The sequence below is a fragment of the Rana temporaria genome, chromosome 4, assembly GCF_905171775.1.
Source record: "Rana temporaria chromosome 4, aRanTem1.1, whole genome shotgun sequence".
Classification (NCBI taxonomy): Eukaryota; Metazoa; Chordata; class Amphibia; order Anura; family Ranidae; genus Rana; species Rana temporaria.
Window position 1 is genome coordinate 428515357 of NC_053492.1, and position 18614 is coordinate 428533970.

General features: G+C 45.9%; 1 protein-coding gene across 2 annotated transcripts in view; it reads left to right on the forward strand.

Moving 5' to 3' along the window:
* SLC30A10 (solute carrier family 30 member 10) overlaps positions 1–18355 on the forward strand; it is a 54507-nt gene extending 36152 nt beyond the window's left edge. Inside the window, exons 1-4 of one of the 2 annotated variants that reach the window (XM_040351433.1) lie at positions 2428–4579; positions 8915–8995; positions 11643–11882; positions 17147–18355. In XM_040351433.1, the coding sequence (XP_040207367.1) occupies positions 4036–4579; positions 8915–8995; positions 11643–11882; positions 17147–17622 (1341 nt within the window). In that variant the 5' untranslated portion in view covers positions 2428–4035 and the 3' untranslated portion in view covers positions 17623–18355. Of the gene's footprint in view, positions 1–2427; positions 4580–8914; positions 8996–11642; positions 11883–17146 lie in introns of those variants that run through there. The other variant, XM_040351434.1, reaches the window with a different exon arrangement.
* The last annotated feature ends 259 nt before the right edge of the window (positions 18356–18614 follow it).

Sequence of the window (18614 nt, forward strand, 5' to 3'; positions counted from 1 at the left end):
TATTCTAACGGTTCCATGGTAAGATTAGTTTGTGTTTGTGTCTCTGCCTTTTCCCCAAGGCCAGTCACTCCCCCCCCCCCCCCCCGGTTGTGTTCTGGGAAACACACGTCTTCCCGAAGAAAGCAGGGGACCAGTGACGATGGTGCAGTGCATCTCGCGCATTTGCAGTAGGGAGTCGGGTAGTGAAGCCACAACGCTTGACTTCCGATTCCCTCACCGAGGATGGCGGTGGGGGCAGCAGATAGACAGATCTGCTGCCGACATTGCTGGACTCCAGGACAGGTAAGTGTCCATTTATTAAAAGTCAGTAGCTGAAGTATTTGTATCTGCTGGCTTTTAATATTTTTTTTTACGGTGGAGCTCCGCTTTAACCTTGAAGTCTATGGCCCTCAAGTTGCATGAAAGTTGGACCAAAGTAGTGCATGAACAACTCTGAAGTTGCTGAAACTTGAAGTTGCAGTATATGAATGGTTATCATTGGAAAACATGGGGAACGACTTGTCATGGGACTGCACTCACAGCAAGACGTTTTAAGAATAGGAGCGAAAATCTCACCACGCTTATGCGGGTTTTGTGTGCATTTTTGCGCTACGCACAGGAGCCCCCTGTTCATTTCAATGGGCTGTCCTATGCACAACAAACACATCAAAATATCTTATGTGGCTTTTTGATGTCGTTATGGAAAAAAACGTGCGCCTGCTTGCTGCGTTTGGGGTGTCGCTACCAACTAATGGAACAACAATCGCAAAATGCTTCGGTGTGAGGGGAGCCTTGAAAATCAACATGATGACCATTATGATGATTATTTTAATGAGTTGTAGAATTAGGAATGGCCATAGTTTTCCAAATGTACATACAAAGGGGTAGATTCAGGTAAGAGATACGACGGCGTATCTCCAGATACGCCGTTGTATCTCTGAGTGTGCAGCGTCGTATCTATGCGCCTGATTCATAGAATCAGTTACGCATAGATTTTACTAAGATCCGACGGCGTAAGTCTCTTACGCCGTCGTATCTTAGTTGCAATTTTAGGTTGGCCGCTAGGTGGCGCTTCCGTATATTTACGCGTTGAATGTGCAAATTAGGTAGATACGCAGATTCAGAAACGTACGTTTGCCCGGCGCATTTTTTTACGTTGTTTATGTTAGGCTTTTTCCGGTGTAAAGTTACCCCTGCTATATGAGGCGTATCCTATGTTAAGTATGGACGTCGTTCCCGCGTCGAATTTTGAAAATTTTACGTCGTTTACGTAAGTCGTTCGCGAAGAGGGATTTGCGTAATTTACGTTCACGTCGAAAGCATTGGCTTTTTGCGGGTTAATTTGGAGCATGCGCACTGGGTTACATTCACGGACGGCGCATGCGCCGTTAGTCAAAAACGTCATTTACGTGGAGTCATGTTTTAATTACATAAAACACGCCCACCTCTTCACAATTTGAATTAGGCGCGATTACGCCGGCAGATTAAGGGTCCTTTCACACGTCCGCTCCGCTCGTCCGTTTATTACAAGTCCGTTTACGGACTTGTAATACATCACTGTGGGATCGCGTCCGTTAACGGATGGAGCATCCGCTAACGTCCGCGACCATCCGCGTCCGTCAGGATCCGCTTTTGCGGACGGAAGAAAACCCTATTTTTCTTCCGTCCGGCGGAACGGATCGGATGCAGACGGACAGACGGTCCGTCTGCATCCAATTCCCCATAGGGGAGAGCGGAGGACAGACAGGGCGGTCTCTGCACTGTGTGCGGGGACCGCCCTGTCCGCCGACAGCTCAGCGGGGATCCCCGCTGAGCCGACGGACACACACGGAGCGGACACAAAAACGGTTTGCTACGTGTGAAAGAGGTCTTACGCTACGCCGCCGTAACTTAGGGCGCAGGTTCTTGGTGAATACAGAACCTGCCTCACTAAGTTACGGCGGCGTAGCTACGCCCACACAAAAATAAGCAATTATACCTGAATCTACCCCACAATGTATAAACTCATTGTTACAATGTATCAATAAGAGTGATTTGAACACAAACATACTATCTCTCTCTCTATATATATATCTATAGAATAGACTATAGATATAGATAGATATATACACAGTATACACACATTATATACACACATTATATACACACATTGGTCAGAAACGTTTCTATCCAGTGTGCAGACTGGTCGGTGAATGGATTGGGTTGATGATTACAGATCTCCCATCCTCCGGTACAGAGATCCCGGTCCCCGGTGACTCGGGTGATGAATGCACGGTACATACAGGTGTAATCGGAGGAGTCCCGCCTGTCACATGGAGCTGACACCGTGCTGAGTACGTGCCGCTGTATTGGAAAATAGGAGCGGCCGGGCTGGGCGGTGACATCACTCTCCACCGATTATATCACTCGGCTCCGTCTATATAAACCGCAACGCTCAGCCTAGAGACGCCACTGGAAGAAATGACTTGTGGAGCTGCCGATCTGCTTTCCTGCGCTGCAAGATCGTTCTGCTGACCTACCTGTACCGCAAGATCCAGCTACTGACCTACCTTTCTGCACCGCAAGATCACTCTGCTCTGCTGACCTACCTGCACCGCAAGATCCAGCTACTGACCTGACTTTCTGCACTGCAAGATCACTCTGCTGACCTACCTGCTCGATCCAGCTACTGACTTACCTTGCTGCACTGCAACATCCAGCTACTGATCTATTTCCTGCACTGCGAGATCACTCTGCTGACCTACCTTCCTACACTGTCAGATCCCACGGCTGACATACCTTACTATACTGCAAGTTCCCACTGCTGACCTACCTTCATGCGCTGCAAGAGCTAGTCACTGACCTACCTTCCTGCACTGCAAGATACCACTACTTACATACCTACCTACCAGATCATACTTCTAATCTCTCCATACTGCAAGATCCCCTCCCTGAACTGCCAAATCCCACTGCTTATCCACTTTTTCACACTGCAAGATCCAACTGCTCATCTACTTTCTCACACTGCCTGATCCCATTGCTGATCTGCCTTCCCACACTGCAAGATCCCATTGCTGATCTGCCTTCCTGCACTGCAAGACCCCACTGCTGATCTGCCTTCCCGCACTGCAAGATCCCATTGCTGATCTGCCTTCCCACACTGCAAGATCCCACTGCTGATCTGCCTTCCCGCACTGCAAGATCCCACTGCTGATCTGCCTTCCTGTACTGCAAGATCCCACTGCTGATCTGCCTTCCCACACTGCAAGATCCCATTGCTGATCTGCCTTCCCGCACTGCAAGATCCCATTGCTGATCTGCCTTCCCACACTGCAAGATCCCACTGCTGATCTGCCTTCCCGCACTGCAAGATCCCACTGCTGATCTGCCTTCCTGTACTGCAAGATCCCACTGCTGATCTGCCTTCCCACACTGCAAGATCCCATTGCTGATCTGCCTTCCCGCACTGCAAGATCCCACTGCTGATCTGCCTTCCTGCACTGCCAAATCCCACTGCTTATCCACTTTTTCACACTGCAAGATCCCACTTCTGATCTACTTTCTCACATTGCCAGATCCCACTGCTGATCTGCCTTCCCACACTGCAAGATCCCACTGCTGATCCGCCTTCCTGCACTGCAAGATCCCACTGCTGATCTGCAATAAACAGCCAGCTCTGTAACCCTCCTATGTTCTGCTGGCCTAGCACTGTAGGATTGCACTGTGCTACTGAACATCATTGTACTTATCCTGTATCAGGCAGTGCTGCATGATCCCACTGCTTTAGTAGGCAGTGTTGTTTGATCACATTTATTGATCAGAAACAATACTGATATATAAGTGACATTTTGTCTTTAAATTGCATTTTTAAGATCTGAGTTCACTTCTCAGTAGACATCTCACGCTGGCTTGCACACTGATTGGTGCCTGGTGCCATATGCTCAGTAGCTGCAGACTTTTCAGAGCAATCAGGACCAGTAATCAGGTACAGAGCTGACAGTGACCCAATCTATTGCCCTGCTGATCCTCTGAGACCTTCCTCTTTCCTGCCACTGACCATTACCTCTACCTGCTGCCATGGGGCGCTACACAGGGAAGACCTGCCGGCTGATCTTCATGCTGGTCATCACAGTCATCTTCTTTGTGGCAGAGCTGGTGTCTGGCTACTTGGGCAACTCTATTGCCCTCATTTCAGACTCTTTCAATATGCTGTCTGACCTCATCTCACTTTGTGTGGGCCTCACCGCCAGCCGCATCTCCCGCCGCACAAACTGGGGTCCTCGGTTTTCCTATGGCTATGGCCGGGCCGAGGTGGTGGGTGCCCTGAGCAACGCCGTCTTCTTGACTGCCCTTTGTTTTACCATCCTGGTGGACTCAGTGCTGCGGATAGCCAAGCCAGAGAAGATCGATGGCCCAGAGCTGGTGCTGATCGTGGGTGCCCTGGGTCTGGGGGTGAACATTGTGGGTCTTCTGGTGTTCCAGGACTATGGAGCGTGCATGCGGAAAATCAGAAAAACAAAGGATCCAGAGAAACCTCAGAGATCATCCAATGACCACCTGAATGTCACCCCCTATAGGGCGGATATCCAAGGGGCGGAGAGCGAGGACCACGACAGAGCAGGTGCCTTTCGGTTATTTTACCAGGGGTGTTGGTTAGTGGGTTTTTAAAGAGGCACCAATGGGCAATTGAGGCCTTAAGTTGTATAAAATGTGCCCATACACACATATAATTGGCTGATGAGGCTGCTTTAGACCTAATGTTCTGATAATTGGGCCATATGGGTCATCCATATCTTCCCAAGCTGCTAAGATCTGGTCATCCAATGGCAGTTGTGGCCTTCATATGCCCACAGCAGTTGTCCCCTACACAATCTATTTGTTTGGGGCAGACTAATATACGTCTACTTGGCCATTACTATGGATCAGAGGTTTAATTAGGTACTTTTGATTTATGGGTACAGTGGGCCAGATTCACAAAAGAGATACGACGGCGTATCTCTGTGATCCGCCAGTCCTAACTATGTGGATGATTCATAGAATCAGTTACGCATAGATAGCCCTAAGATCCGACAGGTGTAATTGACTTACACTGTCGGATCTTAGGATGCAATTCTAGGCCGGCCGCTAGGTGGCGAGGCCATTGCGGTCGGCGTAGAATATGCAAATGACTAGTTACGCCAATTCACGAACGTCCGCGCTGCCCGTCGATCTAAATTTACGTCGTTTCCGTCAAGATACGCGTCGTAAAGTTAGGGCTGGCTCCTAGTTGTTCTAAGCAATGTTAAGTATGGCCGTCGTTCCCGCGTTGAAATTTAAAATATCACGTCGTTTGCGTAAGTCGTCCGTGAATGGCGCTGGACGCCTTTTACGTTAACGTTTAAACAAATGACGTCCGTGCCACGTCATTTAGCGCAATGCACGTCGGGTAATTTACCCAATGTAGCATGCGCAGTACGTTCATCGCGGGAACGCGCCTAATTTAAATGGTGCCCGCCCCATTTGAATTAGGCGAGCTTGCGCCGAGCGCATTTACGTTACACCGCCGCAAGTTTACAGGTAAGAGCTTTGTGAATCAGGCACTTACGCTGTAAACCTGCGGCGGTGTAACGTAAATGGATTACGTTACGCCGCCGCTGCGTAGCGGAAATGTATGTGAATCTGGCCCAGTGTTTGTAATTTTGCTTCACAGCCCCAAAAAAAAGTGTACCCCATTAACCATTATAGACAAATGCCAAGCATATTATTATGTCAAACCATCTTCTCAATTTCAAATTCAGGTGTAATTTATTAAACCAAATATTTTTGTTTTGCCTGAAGATTATTTTCAGCCTTGTGACTGTTATTCTAGGCCGTCCCTGCTAAAACAAACAATACGACAGCAAACAATGATAGTTACAGATTAAAAGTTACATGAGTCAAGTCACTTTTTAAAAATACACAATATATACTTCTAATAATAGTATAATAATAATATTTGTAGGGATCAGGTTTAACTATCAATATTATTTTTTCTAATGCAATATTGACCCCCAATTATCCCAGCCCCATGCAGCTGCCTCTTTTGGCCTCTTTTACTTACCCCTTTGATTTTGTTGGCCATATTGGTCATTGGATGAACCCATCTGCATGTTCCACCTTAAAAATAACGGGCCAGATTCAGATAGATCAGCGGATCTTTAGATCCGTGTAATCTATCTGATTTAAGATCCGCTGACGCAAGTTTTAGTGGCAAGTGGGTAATTCACTAAACACTTACCTCCAAACTTGCGGCGGTGTATCTTAAATCCCCCGGCGGAATTCAAATTCCGCGGCTAGGGGGAGTGTAGCATTCAAATCAGGCGCGTCCCCGCGCCGATTTAACGGCGCATGCGCCGTCCGCGAATTTTCCCGGCGTGCATTGCTCCCAATGACGTCGCTAGGACGTCATTGGTTTCGGCGTGAGCGTAACTTGTGACGAGCGGTTTTGTGAATCGACGTACGCAAACGGCGAAAATAAAAAATTGACGCGGGAACGACGGCCATACTTAACATTGGCTGCGCCTCATAGAAGCAGGAGTAAGTATACGCCGGGAAAACGCTTACATAAACAACGTAAAGTGACTGCGTCGGGCCCCCGTACGTTCGTGAATTGGCGTATCTCGCTGATTTACATATCGTCGCCGTAAATCAGCGAGAACGCCCCCAGCGGCCATTTTTAAATTACAGTTACACCTGTCGGATCTTAGGCATATCTATGCGTAACTGATTCTATGAATCAGTCGCATAGATACGACCGGCCTCACTCAGAGATACGGCGGTGTATCAAGAGATACACCGTCGGATCTCTTTGAGAATCTGGCCCAACAAGTTCCAGCATGAAGGCCTTGCATCTGGTTCTGCTGGGACTTGTGTTTCTACAAGAACATTCCTTTTTTGATGAACTATGGACTTTAATGAGACTCAACTCAGATAGCATGAACTTTACAGCTTGCTGTGACCTCTTAGTATGAGCCGTTTTATCAGTCATATCTGAGGTCTAAGGGTTAATGACTTCATGAATGGTTAGATAGCCTTATCTTACCTTAACTTGCAGACTGCACATGTAGTGGCTGATATGCAACCACTTAAAACAGAGGCACAAGCAGAAATTGTGTGTGTGTGTGTGTGTATAGTGTATTTTTATATACTTAAATACATTTTAAAGAAAAATTATTTGTTTAGAACAGCCTGATCAATAACAATGAATTACTGATTGGTTACAGTGGAATGCTACACTTTCATTTTATTGCTAGCTGCTCTGCCAAAATATTTCTGTGTTTTTATCTGTAAGGGCCTTTTCAGACGTGCGGATCCCGTGAAGTTCCGATTTTAACCATCCGCTTGCTCAGCGGGGATCGCTCCGTTGATCCCCGTGCAGGGACCGCCCTGTCAGATCTCCGCTCTCCTCTATGGGGGGATCGGATGAACACGGACCGTCTGTCCGTGTTCATCCGATCCGCAGAAAATGGAAAAATAGGATTTTCCCCCCTCTTCAGAAACGCACCATAGCGGGGACTGATGAGATCGGATGTTCATCTGCTGACATCCGCTATCCCATAGGGATACATGTACAGTATGTCCGTATTTCATCCGGATGGATGAAAAAGGGACATACGGTCCGCACGTCTGAAAGGGCTCTGAAGTGTATCTGTCACCATTGTGTAACCAGCTGAAACAATATTAGAAAGATGTTGCATACCATTTCTTGAGGAGTATGTACCAGCTTTATGGATTGAGTTACCGTATTTATCTGGGGTATTGCGCGCTCCGGCGTATAGCGCGCACCCCTAAAGTGGACCTGCATTCCTGTAAAAAAAAACATTTTAGTACTTACAGTTTTGGTGTCTTGCGCGGGGGTCCATCGGCGGCCTCGTCGGGTCCGGCGTCCTTCTGCGGCTTCGGTGGCGTCCTCCTCGTCGGGTCCGGCGTCCTTCTGCGGTGTCCTCCCCGCTTGATCCCCGATTCCCGCGCTGAGTTTAAACTAATGCGCCGGCATATACCGAGCGCAGTACACTCGTGTATAGTCGGGCAGGCTCGGCTCCTCTCGCGGTCAGGTCCTGTGCGTCCTGTACGTCCAGGACGTGACCGCGAGAGGAGCCGAGCCTGCCCGACTATACACGAGTGTACTGCGCTCGGTATATGCCGGCGCAGTAGTTCAAACTCTGCGCGGGTATCGGCGTATATCGCGCACCCACGATTTTGCCCTGAATTTCAGGGCAAAAAAGTGTGCGGTATACGCCGATAAATACGGTATATAGTAACTTCCAAAAGGTTTACATTTAGGGTCAGTTTAAGCCCCATAATCACAGGACTATGTGTAACAAGTTGGTGTCTCCTAGTTTAGGATCCTCGTTTATGATCCTTGTTTAGGATCTTGCCATCACATTATGGCCCCTTTCACATGGGACAGATCCATGATGATCCGCCCCGTGAACCTCCACTTGCTCAGCGGGGATCGCTCCATTGATCCCCGCTGAGCCGGCGGATGACAGGGCGGTCCCCGCACACTGTGCAGGGACCGCCCTGTCAGATCTCTGCTCTCCCCGTGTTCTTCCGATCCGATGACGGATGGAAAAATAGGGTTTTCCTCCGTCTGCAGAATTGGAGGATTGCGGAACCGGGTGAGATCGGGTGTCAGAGGATTATCATCCGCTGACACCGGCAATCTCATAGGGACCAATGTATGTCCCTTTTTCATCCGTACACGGATGGATGAAAAAGCGGACATACGGTCCGCCCGTGTGAAAGAGCCCTATGGGATTTGTCGTTTGTATGTGCCATTTTTCTAACGTTGTATGACCCTATTTGCTTTTAAAGTGTGTCTCCAGACAAAACATTCTATTTGCATTGTCAATGGCAAAGCTGATCTTTGAAAAAATTGGTGTTTCTTCTGTTTGTAGAATTTATACACAACACAGCGTTTCTTCTTTGGCTACAGGTGACTCTCTAGAAGACCAGGATTCTGATCTGGAGGATGAGATGTCCAAGACTAACAATGGGGCAGCCCTAAACATGAGAGGTAAAGATCATAAAAGAAGATCGGCAGATAAAAATGTAGCAAAATATACTTATAGGAGAACTGTCCTACCAGGCAGCATAGCCAGGCCCCTGATCTCACTTTTTGCGCTGAAATCAAAGCAGTAGAATAGCCTTCCATAAAACATTAGGGTTTCTCCAAAGGTTGCTAGGGGTTCCTTGAGTAATGATCAACTTCAATTTTTTCAGATGAGCAACCACTGACAGCAGTGATCTGTTTTTAGGGTGGGATTCTTTCCAGATGTAAGGCGCATCCTTTCTAGTGACCATTAGGCTAATATGCCTTATATTATAGATATAGTATTTATTAGAAGGTGTTCCCGGAAAGTTATTTCAATGGTTCCTCCATGTTAAAAAGGTTCAGAACATTCAATAGAGCTTGGTCCAGGATTGCAATTCTCTCCTCCATTCTGAGAGGTCCATGTGTTTGATTAAAAGCACAACGTTCAATGAGTTGGATCAGGGATCGCCAAACTTTCCAGACAAAGGGCCAGTTTACTGACCTTTTGACTTTAGGAGGGCCGGACTGTGGCCAGTGGTAGTAGAAAATGCTCCAGGCTTGGTGGTGAGTTTATGTGAAAAAAAAATGACATACCGCCTATGGTTAGTATGAGGAGGAATAGTGCCGACCATTGGAATTGGTGAGAGGAATAGTGGACAATAATTGGTGTCATTAGAGGAATAGTGCCCCATCATTGGTATGTGTGTGAGTTGTAGTGTTCAATCATTGCTATCTATACGAGTAATATTGCCCCACAAATGGTAGCAGTTGGAAGAATAGTTCCCCATCACTGAAAGCAGTAGAAAGAATAGTGTCTCATAATTCGTATCAGTGGGAGGAATAAGTGCCCCATCATTGGTCTCAGTTGGAGGAATCGTGTCCCATTATCGGTATCAGTGGGAAGAACAATGCCCCATCCTTGGTGTCAGTGGGAGGAATAGTGCGTCATCATTGGTGTCAGTGGGAGGAATAGTGCGTCATCATTGGTGTGAGGGGGAGAAATAATACCTCATCATCTGTTACAGTGGGAGGAATAGTGCCTCATCATTGGTGTCAGTGGTAAGAATAGTGTCCCATCATCGGTGTCAGTGGGAGGAATAGTGTCCCATCATTGGTGTCAGTGGGAGGAATAGTGTCCCATCATTGGTGTCAGTGGGAGGAATAGTGTCCCATCATTGGTGTCAGTGGGAGGAATAGTGCCCCATCATTGGTGTCAGTGGGAGGAATAGTGTCCCATCATTGGTGTCAGTGGGAGATAGAGGAATAGTGTCCCATTATTGGGAGGAATAGTGCCCAGTCATTGGTGTTGGTTGAAGGGATAGTGCCCCATCATTGGTGTATGTAAGATTAATAATGTTGTGTATCAATAAGAGGAATAGTGTCCCAAGGGCCAGATAAGGGCAAGCAAAGGGCCACATCTGGCCTGCAGGCCGCAGTTTGGAGACCACTTAGTTCAATTAACAACAAAGAGCTTTTAAGCTATCCATAAGGGTGGGATTCTTCCCAACGACCACAAATGTAAAGAGCATTCTTCCCAGTGACTATCGCACTAATGTATCATGAGTTATAGATAACACAAGGTACAACCTTAAAAAGGTTAAAAAAAGACTACAGTGGAGCTTGCTCGCTCTCCTCCATTCCGATAGGTCCCTGAGTTAGACTGACAACACAATTGCTTACACAATCCCTCCCTTTCCCAGTCTTCTTCCAATCATGATTACTGATGGTTAGGGGTTTACAGGAGGCAGATGTCGAGACAGATTTAGGCACATCAGCAGATTCAATTTAATGCGGACATAGTGACTCAAGATCAATATATGGTAAGATACTGTTTCAATATCTATCAAAAATAGAGGGGTAGATCCACAGAGATTTGGATCCGCGCAGCGTATCAGAGATACGCTACGCCGCCGTACCTTACCTGGCGTTCTTTCAAATCCTCAAAGATTTAGCGCCGTAAGTTACGGCGGCGTAGTGTATTTCTGGCGGCGGAATTCAAATCGGCGATTAGGGGGCGGGTTTCATTTAAATGAAGTGCGTCCTAGCGCCAATTGAACTGCGCATGCGTCGTCCCGAAATTTCCCACTGTGCATTGCGCTAAATGACGTCGCAACTACGTCATTTTTTAAACTTAGACGTGACGACTTACGCAAAAAATAAAAAAAATTCAAATTTCGACGCGGGAACAACGGCCATACTTAACATGGCAAGTCTATCTATACGCCACAAAATACCAGCTTTAACTATACGCCGGAAAAAGCCGACTACAGACGACGTAAGAGAATGCGTCGGCCGCGCGTACGTTCGTGGATCGTCGGAAATAGCTAATTTGCATACCCGACGAGGAAAACGACGAGAACGCCACCCAGCGGACGCCAAAGTATTGCATCTACGATCCGAAGGCGTACGCCTGTCGGATCTAACCCAGATGCCGTCGTATCTTGTATTGAGGATTCAAACTAAAGATACGACGCGGGAAATTTGAAAGTACGCCGGCGTATCAGTCGATACGCCGGCGTACTTGCTCTGTGGATCTACCCCAGAATTTCCAGTTTTGATTGAACGTAGAGAAATAAAAAAATATATAATTAGATGTTTGACAATACTTTCTTTCTTTCTCTGCCTGCAGGTGTCCTGCTTCATGTTATGGGAGACGCATTGGGGTCAGTGGTAGTTGTGGTGGCAGCAACCATATTTTATATCAAACCTTTAAAACCTGAGGAACCCTGCAACTGGCAGTGTTACATCGATCCCAGCCTTACTGTAATCATGGTGGCCATCATATTATATTCTGCTTTCCCCCTCATCAAAGAAACAGGCACTATATTACTCCAAATGGTCCCTGAGGATGTTAACGTTGGTGACATTGGTAAGAAACGTTGTTCTTTTACATGTGGAGAAGACTTCATTGATGTTACTGTTGTATTTATACGTATATTATCAGAATTGATATAGTATCATAATTTTCAGATTACCTAAATTTGAGTTCCAGCCATAGGTGTGCACAGCCTATTGCATTAGGGTGTGCACCCCAAAGCTCCAACACATATGCGTTTGACATATTTACCGGCCCTTTCCCCCCTCTCCATCCTGAAACAATGGGAAAAAGGGGGAGCAAGGGAGCACATGGGGGACCCGGGCAACTTAAGGAAGAGGAAGAGGGAACGGAGAGGTGGCATATATTAGTACTTTTAACGAGACCCTTGCTCGCTCGCTTCCACTCTCCTGACACTCCTCTGCTACTAGTGAGTCAGCTTACAGATCGCAACGTCTGATGGTTCGGTCATCCAAGGCTCCGGGATCCGAACTACAGCTATGTGCCGTTCGGAATCCATTAGAACAAACACCAGGCAGGCTGTATGTAAGTTCAAACAGAAAGACCTTTATTGGAAGTACACAACACACTTTTAAACAGAATTTGGAACATCCCGCCCCCAAAAATCGCTTTACTATTGATCAATTGTAAAGTACATGTAGTTCTCCTTCAGGTCCTCCTTAGCCATGCAAATGAGGACTTGAAAATGAGTCAGCAGGGATTGGTCCGATAGCTTGAATGTAGGGACTGTTATGTGTAATGAGACAGAAGCCCCAGGGGGCAATCAATGTACACGATAGATAGACACAGAACAATGGTGCCGTCTGGAGCTTTAAGACAGGGAAGAAGACCCCCCACTGTGTAACAGCTTTCAAGGAGGAACACTTCTGCATTCCAAGGTCCATGACAGTACTGATCCTCTATATTTTTCTTCTGCGGCAGCTGAATGTTGACAAAAGAGAGAGGAGGAGAAGCCTACTTTCAGCTGCTGCAGGAAGAAAGTACCGGCAAGGAAGGATTGAGGTTTACCTGTCACCTGCCCAGCATTGACAGGTTGCCAACCCCAGGATTAGGGTGTGCCCAGGCACACCCCTTGCGCACGCCTATGGTTCTAGATATATATTCAGCCTTGCACAGTTCTAAAGACTCTTCTTAAGTACTGAAATTGCTCATTCTGATTTCACTGCACACCGTGAGTTTTTTACAGTGTGCATTAGAAGATGGAGGCAACATCTAGCTCTTTCCTCTCCAGCCTTACTGTACCCGGCTGGCCCTTTCTCTTCATTGGAATTCAGTCCTTTCAATAATGGAGGCGGAGCATCACATGTGGGTGTTGCCCAGGATGGTCTGCATGCAAATTCAACCTGCCTAGAAGCTCCCACCCCTCCAGACTGACCGACATCCACCCACCAAAGCATTTTGATGATTGCATAGCCTCTCCTAAAGCCTCGTACACACCACTAGGTTTTATTTTTCCGTTCATCGCAGCGAGTTGAATGAAAAAGAACTGACAGCTTCATTTGGAATGTTAGTTCAGTGATCTCCCCCGCTGTGCTATTGTATTCTGATAGGGGGACGGCCGGGGCTCAGCGCCCTCAACCATTACAGGAGCCGGTTTTCCAGCATGCTCATCTGACAGAAGCCAGCCAAACTGCCAACTTCTGTTGGTCCGGCTGCCAAACACATGGGCTAAGTGTCGGACGATTTATAATGAAACGGCCAATGTCGCCCAATATTTGGCCTTCACGAGCAGGGTTTAATAAAAAATGTCATTAGCATGTTGATGAAAGTGGAAGGGAGGAACCAGGGAAGGCGCAATATAAGCTGATTAAACTTCAGGTCTAAAGTGTTTTTGGGTTGCTCGAGGAAATGGAGACACCTAAAGAAAACCTACACAGACTTAGATAAACATAAAACTGCATAAAGGTGTTTTCTGAATAAAACGAATATCTAAAGCACGATAGGTTAGTCTGATGAAAACGGTCTGATGGATTTTTCCATCAGTTATCCGATGAAGCTGACTGATGATCAGTCGTGCCTACACACCATCAGTTAAAAAAACGATCGTGTCAGAACTCGGTGACGTAAAACACAACGTGCTGAGAAAAATGAAGTTCAATGCTTTCAAGCATGCGTTGACTTGATTCTGAGCATGCGTGGATTTTTAACCGATGGACGTGCCTACAGACGATCATTTTTTATCTATTGGTTAGGTATCCATCAGATAATTTTAAAGCAAGTTCCATTTTTTTTAACCGATGGATAAATACCTGATGGGGCCCACACACGATCGGTTTGGTCTGATGAAAACGGTTCATCAGACGGTTTTCATCAGACAAACCGATCGTGTGTACGCGGCATAAGACCTCTGTGCTGCAGGGCTATATGCCGTCCTAAACTTGATTTTCCAGAATATCCTGAATAACTGACTGGATTCTTAAGCCTCGTACACATGATCGGATATCTGATGGAATCTGGATTTTTTCGTCGCATATCCGATGAAGCTGACTTTCATCAGTCTTGCCTACACACCATCAGTCAAAAATCCGACCGATCCAAACGCGGTGATGTACAACACTATGACGAACCGAAAAAAATTAAGTTCAATGCTTCCCAGCATGTGTCGACTTGATTCTGAGCATGCGTGTATTTTTGTCCGATGGAGTTCCACAAAGACGATCAGATTTTTCTATCGTTTTTTTATCCATAGGAAAAATTTAAAACATGTTCTATTTTTTTTCACCGATGGAAAACAAACCAATGGGGCCCACACACGATCGGTTTGTCCGATGAAAACAGTCCCATCGGTCTGTTTTCATCGGACAAACCGATCATGTGTACAGGGCTTAAGTTAGGATCCCAGCAGAAAGGAAATAACCCTTGTAGTATTTACATCCATCCACTAAGTCCATTACAAGGCTGCCTGGTTGGAGTCACCAATTTAAAACACATTTTTTTCAGCCCATCAATGTATCTTAGTCTTGGGTAGAGTTGGCTCTTAAATAAAACCACCTTGTCAAACATTGCCAAGTTATGCATTAAAGCTTGGTATTTCAGGGCAGGAGATATGGCCCTGTTATTGATGATTGATATTACAGCCAGACAAGCCTTCTTTTGTGTACTGATCCATATAAATAGTGTCTTGACTAATTATGGGAGGTGCCATGTTCATTAGTAGCTCATCATCATAAAACTGTTTACGGGAATGAAGTACTAAGAGAATAATCACTTGAGTAATTTCTGTTTGTTCTCAGCTGACATTTCTGTATGCGCTTTTGTTTCCACACCAGGAAATAAACACACATAAGCACAAAAACAGCACAGTTCACATGCAGAGGATATCTGATCTGTGCTTTTGAACTGATATCTAGTGATCCCATATAACCTTGAATAACATGCTTGTGTCCTTATTTTTATATTCCTTATTATGATCTGCATTACAATATGGCTGTTTATGATCTAGCCCAGGGGTGCCCAACCTTTTGAAGAGCGAGGGCCACTTTAACGACTTGGTAACTGGTCGTGGGCCACAGTAAGCAGATGGATGACAGATCCATGTCTGCTCTGCATAAGAGCAGACACGGATACAGCCTACTCTACTCTACGGGCCATCCGATCCAATCAGATGGAAGGGGACGAATCCCCTTCTGTTTTTTTTAGTGGATCAGATTGGAGGTAGGTGGGTGCAAAAAAAAAGTTCTTTTTTTTCCCTCCGTCTGAGTTGCACACAGACGATAAAAATTTCCTATCGTTTAATTTTCCATCGGAAAAAAGTAAAGCATGTTCTATTTCTAAACACTGACGGAAAAAAAGTCTGATGGGGCACACACACGATCGGAATTTCCAATGAAAAAAGTCCATCGGAAATTCTGATCGTGTGTACGCGGCATAAGGCTGCTTTCACACTGATGTGCTGCAGTTTACCTACACCGCGAGTGCAGCACAGTGCTCCTGTGGCTTTCCTGTGGGTTAGCTGCACTTTTCCATAGGCTTCTATTATATCCTGCAGGTGTGGTGCACTTTCTAAAAGCACAGCAAACCCGCAGGTAAGAACAGAAGTCTATGACTCAGTACAGGTAACCCAAAGGTGCACTGGCGCTGCACCTGTGGATCAGTTTGGAAGCAGCCCAGTAACCACTGCAGAACAGTTATGCCCATATATACACTGAATTTAGTATTCAAAACTTACCTTAAATAAAAGGCTTAATGTCCCAGGCGGAGTACATTTTGTATCACTCCGATCCTAGGCAGGGTGCACAGGGTGCTTTGCACCCAGGTGCCTGCAAAGGTGGGGGCGCTGAAGTGCCAGAGTTCTCCCCTCCCTCCTTCTCTCCTTGTTTGTGTCCGTCCAGAACTAGTGTTATGAGCATAGGTGTGTCTCTGACCATCTCCTGTACTATGTCTGCAGTCTCTGACCATCTCCTGTATTATGTCTGCAGTCTCTGACCATCTCCTATACCATGTCTGCGGTCTCTGACCATCTCCTGTATCATGTCTGGGGGCTCTTTCTAACAGACTCTCTAACAGAAGCCCAATCTGTGTCCATCAGATAGGCCCCCCTCCAGGTCCCAAGAAAGTACTCTGCTTCTCTTCCTGCTTCTCTGCCCATGTGGGGGCACCAGAAATATTTCTGCACCCAGGTGCCTGCGACCCTAGGATCGGCCCTGCTGCTTGTGACAGGAACCGGAGCTATACAGGAAGCATCAGGATATGCGGATCTGCTCCCTCCACAGCCGTGCTTCCTCTACCGCTGGCTTCATTCAGAACACTGATGCTCTGGCATGGTGGGTAGGCACCCCGCAATCTGGGCTTGCCAACCTGCTATCTCAGAGCAGGAGGTCACGGGCCACATCAGAGGGCCCTGGGGGTCACTGGTTCGGCACCCTTGATCTAGCCAATCCCCTCCTGTTTGCAGGACTGCAGATATAAGACCCCTTTCACACTGAAGCGCTGCAAAAACTGCAGATAAAACGCAGGTCGTTTTTGCAGCGCTTTTGAGACGCTAGCTGTGCGCTTTTTAAATAGTAAAACGAAAAAAGAGACGTTTTGCGGCCTGGACTTTCTGTTTGTGCAGAGGATGATCAGCAAAGACAACTGTCCACCTTTAATATATGGGTATGTTGCAAATACATTTTGTAGGACGGGCAGTGCCCTTAAAGTGACCACTGACTCACTTTGTTAGATGGTTCTGTTAACCAGAATTCATAATATTGTTTGAGTGCCATGAGTTCACCAAGTGACTGCATTCAATGCATTGGTCATTTAAACCAACTGCTTCTCAAAATATCTTTATTTTCTTTTGTTTCCATGTTCTATAGGTAGCAAAATATCATTAATCCCAGGGGTGAAAAGTATCCACGAAATTCACATATGGGAACTGGCAAGTGGAAAGAACATTGCAACCGTTCATGTTAAGTTCGAAAGCCTCAACGACTACCTGGCCTCTAATCGCAGCATCCGAAAGGTCTTCCATTCGGCTGGGGTCCATGCTGTCACCCTTCAGGCTGAGTTTATCAAAGAGAAGGAGGTCTCCTTAGCTTGCAGCAACCCCTGTATCTCCAAGAACTGTGATTCGTATCTCTGCTGCAGCCAGGAGCTCGTCCCTTACTGCGAGACCAATGGCACGGCTCTGAAAAAAGGCAAATCTTCTCAAGTGTGGTACCGAAGTAATGACTTAAACATTGATGCTAACACACCGGTCGACCATCTGTCCGTAGAGATTCCAGAAGTGAACGGTGTCGGGAGTGTAAACCAAGAAAATGAGGCTCTAAATGCAAAATCTACTCGGTTTTAAAAATGTTTAGATGAACCATAGTGAGTTGAAAAACCTTAATAATTTTCTGAGGACCAAATAACTTCTGATGTATGATGTTGTGGTTTGTTTGCCTATATACTCTTTGTTCTTTGGTAGACATCACTGTCAAGGTCTTGAATGGGCAGTGTATACCCCTGCTAGGGGATGCACATATGAAAAACAAAAGCCTTTGAGCGCACAATCGATCAAATGCACACTAAATTACATTGATGCTACACCCTCTGTAAATATGGGGGACTATGTACCACTTTGTGATGTACAAAATCGAGTCTACATGCCTGTTAATCTATAATTGTACTGTTGCTTTCCTGTGTACTATGGGACTCTAACGACAATATGGTTCTTTAATGGCTCTTTTGTTTGTACAAATATGTCATAGCTCTAAACCATGAAGTGCAATTATCATGCTTTGAAAAACTTTCACTTCTTTAATTCTAGCAGAACCTAAAGTTTTATGTCATGGGTAATTCAGTGACGAAGCTGGTTTCCAGAATCCCTTTGAGCACACAAAGTATTGTTTTGTGAGTTTATGGACCTCAACGTAAGGGTCTTTTGTTTTTTTAAAGTATCTAGAAAAAGATATTCAAAATAATGGACCCTAACAAACTAAGTATAAGTACTATAGTGGTACCCAATTTATGTAAAAAGTATACAAAAATATTTATTACATGATAAAAATTACACAGGCATACATATAAAAAAAAAGCAGACACAACACACAAAAGCTGCACATAAAACATAACCAAAACCATCTACTCCTTGAATACAGATACCTAATGAGGGTCTCTATTTGAGGCCTTTCTCCCAATTTTCTATTTTTCATATCTAGAAAAATAATTTTGTTTCTTGGCCATAGCAACCATATAGATTATTCCTTTCAACTTCTGATCTACACTGTAGAAAATAAAGATGTTTGGTTGTCACAGGCTACAGGAGCTACACTTTCTTCAGGGTATTTGCTAAATAGGGCT